The sequence below is a fragment of the Salvelinus fontinalis genome, chromosome 28, assembly GCF_029448725.1.
Source record: "Salvelinus fontinalis isolate EN_2023a chromosome 28, ASM2944872v1, whole genome shotgun sequence".
NCBI classification, from domain to species: Eukaryota; Metazoa; Chordata; class Actinopteri; order Salmoniformes; family Salmonidae; genus Salvelinus; species Salvelinus fontinalis.
In genome coordinates, this window is record NC_074692.1 from 19037740 (window position 1) to 19050700 (window position 12961).

At 42.4% G+C, this 12961-nt stretch overlaps 2 protein-coding genes across 8 annotated transcripts in view; both read right to left on the reverse strand.

Annotated features, from left to right (window-relative positions):
* The window catches only part of LOC129826320 (glycerol-3-phosphate acyltransferase 4-like), a 43550-nt gene extending 39605 nt beyond the window's left edge, over nt 1-3945 (reverse strand). For 5 of the 6 annotated variants that reach the window (XR_008755016.1, XR_008755017.1, XR_008755018.1 and 2 more), the window contains exons 1-2: nt 3839-3945; nt 1879-2500 (exon numbers count right to left, since the gene is read on the reverse strand). Coding sequence is in view for 2 of the 6 variants with exons in the window: in XM_055886908.1 (XP_055742883.1) it covers nt 1879-2052 (174 nt within the window). In the remaining 4 variants the exon portion in view is untranslated. Of the gene's footprint in view, nt 1-1878; nt 2501-3020; nt 3113-3838 lie in introns of those variants that run through there. The other variant, XM_055886909.1, reaches the window with a different exon arrangement.
* An 825-nt stretch (nt 3946-4770) lies between these two features.
* On the reverse strand, nt 4771-12961 carry LOC129826321 (DNA-directed RNA polymerase III subunit RPC4-like). 2 transcript variants are annotated; one of them, XM_055886911.1, is made up of 9 exons: nt 12829-12961; nt 9328-9496; nt 9182-9225; nt 8906-9063; nt 8671-8795; nt 8401-8572; nt 8035-8285; nt 7790-7942; nt 4771-5672 (listed from the first exon to the last, which is right to left on the reverse strand). In XM_055886911.1, exons 2-9 carry the CDS (start codon nt 9493-9495, stop codon nt 5553-5555), a joined length of 1191 nt encoding a protein of 396 aa, XP_055742886.1. In that variant the 5' UTR covers nt 9496; nt 12829-12961; the 3' UTR covers nt 4771-5552. The 2 variants fall into 2 exon arrangements, with proteins under 2 accessions (XP_055742886.1, XP_055742885.1); XM_055886910.1 differs by having other exon boundaries at nt 12774-12961.

Sequence of the window (12961 nt, forward strand, 5' to 3'; positions counted from 1 at the left end):
GAAATGTTACCAGCAGCAAAGGACGTGATTTTCACGTTGGAGACTTGACTCATCCAAGCAATACCAAGGTCTGTCTTCGAACAAACCAAGAAGGAAAATAAATCGGTCATACTACCAATCACCTATCTTTACCCTTTACACGGAACCCAAACCGGCCGCGTGCGCCATCGTGCACCAATTTATCCCCCCACACCAAACGCGATCACGACACGCAGGTTAAATTATTAAAACAAACTCTGAACCATTTACATTAATTTGGGGACAGGTCGAAAAGCATTAAACATTTATGGAAATTTAGCTAGTTAGCTTGCACTTGCTAGCTAATTTTTCGTATTTAGCTAGCTTGCTGTTGCTAGCTAATTTGTCCTGGGATATAAACATTGAGTTGTTATTTTACCTGAAATGCACAAGGTCCTCTACTCTGACAATTAATCCATACATAAAACGGTCAACCGAATCGTTTCTAGTCATCTCTCCTCCTTGCAGGCTTTTTCCTCTTTGAACTTATATGGTGATTGTCATCTAAACTTTCATAGTATTACTACACCGACCGGCAACACAGTTCTTCTTTCAATCACCCACGTGGGTATAACCAATGAGGAGATGGCACGTGGGTACCTGCTTCTTTAAACCAATGAGGAGATGGGAGAGGCAGGACTTGCAGGGCGTCAGAAATAGGAATGACTTCAATTTTAGCCCTTGGCAACGCAGACGCTTGTTGACGCACACGAGCAGTGTGGGTACAATAATTGAATAACATATATTCCTAAATTGATTTTGCGACGCGAGCGGTGTGGTCAGCCTGTAAGCTTACTTCTCTCATAAAAATGCTGGTAGACTAGGCTTGGCACTACTGCGAGCTGAGAATATCTCCAGCCATCTCCCTCCAGCCCATTTATTTCTGCCACTAGAACTTTCTCTCAAAGGGTTTGACTGGAAACTGCTCACAGGCTTTCTGTCAACACATACAGCAGAGGATGACAGTGGGAGATAACCTTCTCTGGTTTCATCTCACTAGTGATAGGTGAACAGACAGCTAGGCTAACTCCCAACAACCATTGAAACTTTTGATTAATCATATTGAGAGACATGATCCCATCAACAGGCTAAACAAGAAAGTGAATGTTGATAATGTAGAGTCAGAAGCACAGATCCCACAAAGTCATGTTCATACCATAAACATGTAGCTAGAAGAAGATTTTTAGTACCCAGGTCTGTACTGTTCTCTCCATAGTTACATAATGAGGAGGAGGCAGGGCCCCTGGTCATCATGTAATCTCCACCCACTGAATGCACGGCTGTCTGGGTACTAGTGGTAACTGTGAAGCCAGAGTTTTTAATGACTCTCTTGGCAGTGACCCATTATATTGTTGAGTCACTGATTAGAGTGGTGCTAACTTTATGCTTGTGTGCTATTACACACTCATTATACCCATCTTATATTACATGTCCTGATTCGGGCTCTCTGTGACAACAAAGGTGTTTGTCGTGACTTCATGTGAAGCAAATGAAGCACATTGTAAATATGGACCTGAACTGAACTCCCGCAATAGAGAGTTGATGTCGGAGGTGAGGGATTGAAGGTGGGGAGGTGCACATGACCTACACTAAACTAAATTCCCATTGCTAAATCCCAGTTTGGGTCAGGTGCACTGTCAAACAAGGAAGCGCCGCATCACTGCACACAGTGAGTATAATAATCCATGCACTCCACTCAAGTCTACGTCAGTCATAAATGTTGTGTGACATATGCCTACCATCTATTTTTGATCATTCAAATTAATTATGCATGTGCAAATGTCTGATGTGACATCCTATCTGACCACAAACTGATAACATTTGTTAACCCCTGCAAACAGTCAAGTGGTTCCCACTCACCTCAAAGATCTTCAGTAAGGTTTTCATGTAGAGCCGGCGAATGCCAAAGGACACTCCAAAGATGGCAGGCACGATGATGAAGACGAGCAGTAGGGTGAACCACACAGTAAAGGAGATGCCCAAGAGAATGCACAGCAGGTTATCAAAAGGGTTGAAGTCTAAGAATGGGCCCATCTTGAGGCTTTAGGGGGCAATAGGGAGATCCTACTACACAGAATATAAAGGCTACCCAACAGCAGGAGGAGACAGTGCCGCACTTGTCCGCCTTTTAGGACTCAGTCTCAGTTCTCAGCCAGAGCAGTGCCTTCATTAAGACGTCTGAGGGACCAGACTCCTCCTCACACTGGTCAGTGAATCAATGTCTGTAAAGGACAGCATCTTGCTGCTGTCTCCCAGCTTTATAGATATGTTATAGCAACTGGGCCTTCCAGTCTATCAGTTCAGTTGTTTTCTTTAGCTTCTTATTCAAACTTATTGTGGGGCTACAATTAATTTGTGTTTAACTCAAAATTAAAATTCCACTACTACCAAACATTTTTTTATGGACCCTGAAAGGGTTTGAGAATATTGTGCATTGAAAGAATCCAAAAGTTGCAACTGTTTAGTTGATTATCACATGTACCTGAAAGAGATGTAAACAAAAACACAAGGTCAGGCCTAAGAGCTGGTCGATACTAGGAAATTCGGAGAGTTCCGACTTGCTAACTCGTTGTAGAATGTGTGTCCCACTTGGGAAGTAGAAGAATCAACCAATATGAAGCTTTACGCAAATAATGTAAATTAAAATGAATTGCGCATGGTGGACACGACCCTGATGCTAGCGTAGCGTCTCTCTCCTTCAAATTATGATGACTCAAATGTTAGGATGATCAGGCCAGCCAAGTATGTTCTTCGTAACATTAGTTAGCTAACGTTAGTTCTTTGTAGCTAGTTACAAGTTATTGCAATTACTAACAGCACTATATATGTTTAAAAAACGCTACTATTTCCACTAAACATCACTCCTCGCTCCAGTCACGACATGTTATTATAACATCGGAAGCCGGCAAGTTAGCTATGTAACGTTAGCTGGCTGGCTGATAACATTTTGGTGAGGGGCTTGCTATTGCACAGTATGAGAATCGAGAAAATTATGTACGTACATTTTCTGACTGTTGCAATAATTTAACACCATCTCCAGCAGACCAGGAAGGGAGAAATTACACGGAGTCTAGCTAATAATGTGTCACGATTCATGCCACCAATCAGTATCACACTTTTAGGCTAGCCAATTAAACTAAACTCCACGAATTACAATGGAGTTGAGCAACTCAACAAATTACGACGGAGTTGAGCAGCCACTGGTGTAGGCGGACTGGATTTCAGCAGCCAAATAGCCTGCATTTACACATTAATTGCGGGCTATTCTTAAATCATAGAGGTGAGTCGGCATGGCAAGCTAGGCTACTAGCTACGCTAGTATTATGAGTACTCTGACTAGGTGGAATGCAGCTACGACCAGAAGTGACTTTTTCTTAGCAGGTTAGAAATTACACATCAGTTTAGAAGTAACATAGAAGTTTAGGATAATTAGGTTAAGAAAACGGTTATGGTTAACTAAAATGTTCTTAGTTCTAACCTGCTGTACTCTCACTATTTACCACAGCCACAAAGTCAAAATTGGCTAGCTATATAGTACAAATTCATTAAACGAAACTTTGCTTGTGTGTCTTAATTTAAGATTAGGCATAAGGTTAGCAGTGTGGTCAACGTTATGTTAAAAATCACATTAGGACAATTGTAGAAATAGGCGGGGTTTAGACGTGATCACTTTGTGGCTGTGGTAACCATTGACGCTGTACACCATCTATTCACAAACAATATCAAGCAGTCTATTTTTTGTGCTACGTTAGCTTTCTATCGTGGAAGATGAGATACAATTTCCTGAAACGTGGGTAGATAGCTACATTAATGTACTAACCTCACATTGTTGTGGCCAACCGACAGCGGCATAGACGTAAGGTGATGAACGATGATGGTGCGCATCAGATGTTCCTGCGAGAATCTCGTCGGCTTTGTGGTCTCGTTTTTCAGCAAGAACAAAAACATCCTTCCTCGTCTCTAAACTGACATCTGGTGGTAGGACGTGGAAACACAGGCGCATTACTTAATGCTGAACACAAAATACATGTATATAAAATACATAACAGTAGGCCCAGTGAGGGATTTACACATGATTTAGTTGCGTAAATGCATTGGTGGAAAAAGTACCCAATAGTCATACTTGAGTAAAAGTAAAATACACCTTCAAATAAAATGACTCAATTAAAAGTCGCTCAGTAAAATACTTGAGTAAAAGTCTAAAAGTATTTGGTTTTAAATGTACTTAAGTATTAAAAGTATAAATAATTTAAAATGTCTTATGAAGCAAACCAGACAACACGATTTTTTAAAAAAATGTACAGATAGCCAGGGTCACAGTTCAACACTAAGACATAATTTACAAACGAAGCATGTGTTTAGTGAGTCTGCCAGATCAGAGGCAGTAGGGATGACAAGGGATGTTCTCTTGATCAGCGTGTGAATTAGACATTTCCTGTCCTGCTAAGCATTCAAAATGTAACAAGTACTTTTGGGTGTCAGGGAAAATGTAAGGAGTAAAAAGTACATTCTTTTCTTTATGATTGTAGTGGAGTAAAGTTGTCAGAAATATAAATAGTAAAGTACATATACCCCAAAAAACTGCTTAAGTAAAAATACTTATGCAATCCACACTAGACCCTGATAAATCCTCATCTCGCATCATGTAAAGTTGAAAAGATATCACAATGAAAATGTTTGAAGCATAACAAGTGACCTAGACCTTAGAGCTTCGGTGCTAATATAAGTATATGAATACATAAAGCACACAGGAACTTTTGTTATTTTTATTCATCTTACATCCAGTCATTTAGGTATGCGTTTTACAAGATACCACATGGGAAATATTACTGCTCTACTCATCCCTCCCAAGCTTAGACCTGAGTGTGATCTGCTTACAAAACTGGAATAGGACCGGTGGTGTAGTGGAGGGTAAACACAAGTAAATGCAGTTTACCCACCTTGTGTGTGACAGTTTACCTACCTTTTGTGTGACAGTAAAAAAAAAATAAAAAAAAAAAAAACATTTTAAAAATGGAAGCAGAGCACGTAAATTTTTACAGCTCGACCGGCAATCAGAGTTTACCTACCTATTTTCTTTACCACTACATCACTAAATAGAACATTTGGAATTTGGCACATTCATGTAGGCTGATGATTTTTACTGAGAGAATACTGTACCATCCCTTTATTAAAGTCATTTAGCACACATCTCAAACAAGGTAATCTTTCTCCATCGCTTTCAGCAGAGAAAAATAAATAAAATGTTCTGTAAACAAGCCAACTTTTCTTACAAACTAGTGGTAGGAAATCTGTGTTACAAGACTTTCTATTTCGCATTCTGAAACTATCCAGGGACAAGTTACAACAATGGACACCTGAAAAAACATGTATAGGTTTTAGGTGCCATGTTTGCTTGTGGTACTACTGTCCTTATAGACCTTATACAGCACTGCACGGTCTGTGTTATTCTGTATGTGGTCCCCACTGTACTGTAGAAACCCTGGCCTAATGGTGGGTGCTTATATTTGTTCTGGTCATCCTGTCCTGGTTCGTCATACTCTGTTCTCCAGCAGGGCTTCGAAGTCTGGCGAGCAGACCAATTTGTGTTTGATGTGACCCAGCACTGACAAGTCACCAGTCCGGCCCTCTCCTGTTCCAACTGACACCAGCTCCTAAGGGGGTGGGGGGAGAGGCAATTATATTGGCACACTTGCACTTTGCTTTAATAATTCCTCATTTGTCTAAAATAAGTTTAATTTGAAAAAAAGGCATCATGAAATCAGCAGTGTCAGGTGTTTTGTGGTCCAATGTTGAACCCAGTGTCCAAATATTGAGTCTCCATTGAAGGTTGTGGGTCTTTCCAGCATGACAATGATCCCAAACACACATCAAAAAGCACACAGGAATTGTTAAGAGGATATGCTTTACTGTTCTTGAGTGGCCAGCGAAGATTCCAGATCTGAATCACATCCAAAACCTATGGCGAGATCTGAATATAGTAGTTGATGGAGGGGCCCCTTCAAAAATTGAAGAATTAGAGCAGTTTGCTGTTGAAAAGTGGGCCAAATTGTCAGTAGAAAGGTGAAGCAAGCTTATTGATGGCTACGATAAGTGTATTTCTGCAGATATTTTGGCCAAAGGCTGAGCAACCAAGTACTAGCTCCGGGGTGGCAATCATTTTGTCCATTCCCTTTGTCTTTATATTTTTTTATTCAAATTGTAAACTTAAGTATAAAAAATTAATTGTTTCTGCAATGTTGAAAATCCGATAAGGTGTGGTGACCAAAAGTTTTTCAATTTCAACTTATTTTAAAATAGGGAATTATTTAAGAAAAGTGCAAAGGAGCCAATATTAATTGGCCACACCTGTATGTTTACATACAACTACAGGGAAGTGAAGATTTGAAGGGAAATTCCACCCTTTTTCCAACATCAAATTCATCACCAACATCAACATACACTACATGACTAAAAGTATGTGGACACCTGCTTATTGAACATATAATTCCAAAATCATGGACATTAATATGGAGTTGTTCCCCGCTTTGCTGCTATAACAGCCTCCACTCTTCTGGGAAGAATTTCCATAAGATGTTGGAATATTTCTGCAGGGACTTGCTTCTATTTCAGCCACAAGAGCATTAGTGAGGTCGGGCACTGATTAGGCCTGGCTCGCAGTAAGCGTTCCAATTCATCCCAAATGTGTAAGATGGGATTGAGGTCAGGGCTCTGTGCAGGCCAGTCAAGTTCTTCCACACCGACCGTGACAAACCACTTCTGTATGGACCTCGCTTTGTGCACAGGGGCATTGTCATGCTGAAACAGGAAAAGGCCAAACCCAAACTGTTGCCACAACATTGTAAGCACATAATCTAGAATGTCATTGTATGCTGTTGCGTTAATGGGGCCTAGCCCGAACCATGAAAAACAGCCCCAGACCATTATTCCTCCTCCACCAAACTTTACAGTTGCACTATGCATTGGGGCAGGTAGCATTCTCCTGGCATCCGCCAAAACCCTGATTAGTCCGTCGGGCTGCCAGATGGTAAAGCTTGATTCATCACTCCAAAGAACGCGTTTCCACTGCTCCAGAGTCCAATGGCGGCGAGCTTTACACCACACCAGCCGACACTTGGCATTGTGCATGGTGATGTTAGGCTTGTGTGTGGCTGCTCTGCCATGGAAACCCATTTCATGAAGCTCCCGACGAACAGTTCTTGTGCTGACGTTGCTTCCAGAGGCAGTTTGGAACTAGGTAGTGAGTGTTGCAACCGAAGACAGATTTTGTTTTTTTACACACTACATGCTTCAGCACTCGGCGGTCCCATTCTGTGAGCTAGTGTAGCCTACCACTTCGCGGCTGAGCTGTTGCTGCACCTAGGCGTTTCCACTTTACAATACCAGCACTTACAGTTGACTGGGGCCGCTCTAGCATGGCAGAAATTTTAAGAACTGACATGTTGGAAAGGTGCGATCCTTTGACGGTGCAACGTTGAAAGTTACTGAGCTGTTCGGTAAGGCCATTTTACTGCCAATGTTTGTCTACGGAGATTGCATGGCTGTGTGCTCTATTTTATACACCTGTCAGCAACGGGTGTGGCTGAAATAGCCAAATCCACTATTTTAAGGGGTGTCCACATACTTTTGTACATATAGTGTATATGAAAACATCAGATTTCCACGTTTTGTAGTAAAAAAATATAGAAAAAGATAAGTGTTTCTGGTGACATCATCCGTAGACACTAATTTTAACCAACTATGAGCAGCCAAAGGTTGTGTTTTCTCTGACCTGGAGGAAAGCGCATGAGGTTCCTAGAGCCACATCTAGTGTGACATGCCCCAGTATGAGCTGCACCCGACCAGACTTCCGAACCAACAGTCGTCCCACCAGACCCTCCTGCAGGTCTCTCAGATGGCAACTGTTCTCCTCCTGCTGCTCCTCCTATTCCACAGAGGACAAACAAACTGATCGTATACAGAGTACACAGAAGCCTTGCTCTCTGAACCACATATTTAATACACCTGAATACCTACTTGAGATTCACTTTTCAATAGCATGGACTGTCCATCCTCTGACTGCATCTCTGTCTTCACTGGCCTGACCTCTTGGGTGGGCGGCTGCCCTGGTAGAGAGTCAGGGAGCTGGATGAAGAACAGCTCCTCCACTTTGCTCTGACTCCAGGTCTCCAGCAGCTCAGGTAAAACTTCAGGCTCAGGGAGTGGAGGTCGTCTGAAAGTGGGTTCCATCTTCTTGACCTCTGGAGCATCTTCTGGCTCCTGCTTCACTGAAGAGAGGGAGGGAGACAAATGGCCTAGACAGTTATAGTAGATTGTTTTGCCATTCTGTTTCATTTGAACTGACATGAATGTTGGCGATGTAAGAGCTGTGATTATAGTTACCTTTGACTGCATTTGTTCCCTCCATGGCCTCAATGTCCTCCTCAGACTTGTCTGGTTTGAAGGCTATATCAGTGACATCACTTTCTTCCTTGAATCCCCACCCTGACACAGCCAGGGGCAGCTGAACAGGGCAGCTCCTTACATCACTCCTTAGGTGAGGGTCATCCAGGAACTGGTGTAAATTAGTTGTAAATTACTCATAAGTGGACAAGAAACTAGAGAATTATTGTACAGACAGTATGATGAGACATAGGTAAATGGAGGACTCACATTGTCTCGTTCCAGATTGCGCAAAATTTCTTTGGTCTCTTCCTCTGTCTCCCTCTTCTCCTTCTTAATGTTGATGATGGGTGAGGGACCCACACTTGGTGCATCTCTCTCACCTTCATAGCCGCCTGAAACGAGCACAGGAAGAAAGTTCAAACGAAATGATACATCATTATGGTAATGATACCATATAACAAATGTTATGGAATTCCAGCTGAATGAATGACCCTGATCCTACCTCTTTTCTTCATCATCATCTCTGCAGGCCCTTGCTCAAAGATAGAGTGGGACTGGATGACTTCTGGACGTCCCCGGCCCCGACCACCCCTACCACCTCGCTCACGACCCCGATCATTTTCTCTCCTTTCCCTCCTTTGCCCAGCCTCAACCTTCTGCCTATAGTAGAAGAAAGTAAAACAACTCTGTTAACAACATATGGTCCTTTAGTATGTGCTGGAAAACATTTTCAGTATCATGCAATCACACATATTGTCACAGACAGAACTGAACTTACTCTTCCTTAGCTTTTCTGCCAATAATGTTAGGGGTGAACGTTTTCTGAAATATAAAACATTGAGGTCAAGATGGACCTAGTTAAATAAATACACAAGTGCTGGTGATAGACCATTAAAAACACTCTATACAATTCACTGAGCCTACCTTCTTCACCCCTCCTAAGGTGAGGTCTTTGGTGCGCATGGAAGGGAAGCGGCCGGTGGAGAGGGTAGCTGGAAGCCGGCGTCCCATCACCAATCCCCTGCCACTCCCTCCAGGCGTTGCTGGAGTGCTAGAGGGGCCACCAGGGTCGCTTGAGCCTGGCTCCGCCATCCTGGACAAAGCAATTAGGGAGAAAATGGTATAGGAAAGCTAAATGGATAACTATCCACACAGCTTCAATCAATAAGTCTTCACAAGAACACCTACAGTATATCTGCATGTAGCACTTATGACTACAATTCCATTGGGTCATTCCACATATCTATATGCTGCCTGAGGTAAATGCCCTGTTGTGACACCGCCCGATATCATATAAAAATTTTCACAGCATGAAATAACTCACAACATAGCCGCAGGAAGTAGGGGTGCAGAAGCACTCCCTGAAAAAATCAGGATTTTATTTTTTTTTTACAAAAGTAGTGCACTAGGCCTTTACTAGTCCTGTATTGGATGATATAGCCGCCTGTAGCGCGGGGAAAAAATACATTAATAAATCGCAGCACCCCGACCCCCGAACTACTTCCCGCGGCTATGGCTCACAATTAATGATTAGCTTTTTTTTTTACGCTTGTGATTGGCAGTGAATGATAAAGCTCACAGATTGCAAATTGTCACTGGTCCTTTGCTTGTGCCAGATTCTCTTTTAGCCATTGATGTATTAAAATAACGCTCTTTGCGCAAGTTTCCACTAGATAACACAGCCAAAGTCAGATTCCACAGCCACAAGGTGCAAACTGCCTACAAAATGTGTATTTATTATTTGTGTATCTGTGACATTTACTGCTTTGTTAGGAGCTAGTAACATAAGCATTTCACTGCACCTGCTATAACCGCTGCTAAACTGTGTATGCGAGCAATAAACATAAAGTTCCAAAAGGTTTCCAAAACCGTATCGCATGCAAGGATTAATGTTTCTAAACGTTAAAACAGAGCGTCAGGATTGTAGTTCACATGGAGCCAGCTGTGGTCCATACCTTCAGCTGAGAACCCAAGAGGGGGAACCGCTGGCCTTCAAATCAAGTTGTATTTGTCATATGCACCGTATACACCTGGTGTAAACTTTACTGTGAAATACTTGCTCATGAGCCCTGCCCAACGATGCAGAGTTTAAAAATAATTATAAAAATACTAACACAAGAGGAATAAAATACACAAGAATGGAGCTATATAGAGGGAGTATCAGTACCAGATCAATGTGCAGGGGTACGAGGTATTTGAGGTAAATATGTACATAAAGGCAGGGTAAATTGACTAGGCATCAGGATAGATAAGAGTAAAATAAAGAACAGAGTAGCAGCAGCTACTGATGAGTAAAAGTGTGAATGTGTGTGCGGAATTTGTATGTTTGTGTTGCGTTGGTATGCGTGTGTGTATGCGTATTAAATGGCACCAAAACTATCTGCGCTGACTATCTTGCACTGACCCTACGCACACCCACTAGACTATATATACACACCATATTAACACACTACATTGACACTCACACACACATTCCCCACACACTAGGTACCATTAATTGACTATTTAGCAGTCTTATGGCTTGGGGGGGGGGGTCAAAGCTGTTTCTGAGCTCGTTGGTCCGATAGCCGATGCTCCGGTACTGTTTTCCAGACGGTAGCAGAGTGAATAGTCTATGGCTTGGGTGACTAGAGTCATTGGCAATTGTTCAGGCATTCCTCTGACACCACCTGATAGAGGTCCTGGATGGGAGGGAGCTCGGCGATGTACTGGGCTGTCGGCACCACCCTCTGTAGCACTTTGCAGTTGAAGGCGGTGCATTTGCCATACCATGCAGTGATACAGTGCTCGACCCGCTCCACAAAAGCCCTGTCGATGTGGTTGGGGGAGAGCTCTCCCCTTTCACCTATAGTCCACGATCAGCTCCTTGGTCTTACTGGCGATGAGGTTGTTGTCCTGGTACCACACTAACATGCTGAGCCATCGCGCGCATGTTGATTTTGTCTCCCCACACCAGACACGATCAAGACAAGCAAGTTGAAATATCAAAATAAACTCTGAACCACCTATATTAATTTGGGGACTGGTCAAAAAGCATTAAACGCTTGCTGTTGCTAGCTAATTTGTCCTGGGATAGAAACATTGGGTTGTTATTTTACCTGAAATGCACAAGGCTCTATTCTCCGACAACTAATATACAGATGAAAGGGTAAAAGTTTGTTTTCTAGTAATCTCTCCTCCTTCAGGCTTCTTCTTTGGACTTTATACGGCAGTTGGCAACCAACTTTAAGGTGCATTACCACTACCAACTGGAGCGTGGACCTCAGTTCATCTTTCAATCACCCAAGTAGGTATATGCTCCTAGAAACAATTGAGGAGGTGGGATTTACAGAGCATTAAGCGTCACAAATAGAACCAAGCTCTATTTTAGCACCTGGCTACGCAGACACTCGCGAGCAGTGTGGGTGCAATGATTGAATAACATGTGCATATTTCTTTTGCAACACTCGCCCACACGACGCGAGCCAGTGTGGTCAGCATGTAAGTCTCTGACATCCTCCCTGTAGGCTGTCTCATTGCCGAAGGTGATCAGGCCTACCACGTCTTGTCGTCAACAAACTTGATGGTGTTGGAGTCGTGCGTGGCCACGCAGTTGTGGGTGAACAGGGAGGGGACTAAGCACACACCCTTGAGGGGTCCCCGTGTTGAAAGTCCCCCTTGGGTTCTCAATAACACTCCCCAGTAGGAGCAGTCCTCCATAGGAATTAATGGAATCCTACAGTATTTCTACAAAATATTAAAGCAAAATTTACATATCTTTTTTTTGTAGTGGGGACAGTATCATTAGTCATCTCTAAAAATTATACTTTAAGGAAAATGTTATAGATTTTTTGTTTAGCTCACATAATGTATACTTTTTAAATTACATTAAGACAGAGGTGTCAAACTCATTCCACGGAGGGCCGAGTGTCTGCAGGTAGTTTTTTCCTTTCAATTAAGACCTAGAAAACCTGGTGAGGGGAGTTCTAATTAGTGACCTTAATTCATCAATCATGTACAAGGGTGGAGCGAAAACCCGCAGACATTCGGCCATCTGTGGAATTAGTTTGACACATGTACATTATGGTGTCCGCAATTGAATAAACGTACCAAAAACTATAATGGTAGGGGAGTGCCAAGATGGAGGCTTCAACGTAGCGTCATCTATTGTATATATAAATAATTGTAAGGAATGCGCATAGCTTTATATATTTGTCTTTGATACCACATTCTTCAAGTTTTAGAGCCTATGCTATTGGTAGTTAGACAACGTTATAGCTACCACAACTGAGAATCAAGAAGTTGTCAACACATGGCAACAATGCATGCTGGTTACATTAGTTAGCAAGGACTCTGACTGCGTTTAGATATTGTTGTCTTATTACAATTACCTGATTACTTATACAGATGTTCACCAAACCAAGATTGCGTTTAAATGTACTGTACCCCTTCTATAAGTAAAACCGTGTCAATTTCTTCAGCCAGTCGTCTACTCAAAAAGTCAACATTGACTGCTGTACAACGCCATGACAGATAGACGTGACGTTGCATCTTGTGTTTTTTGAGGATCAAACATGCG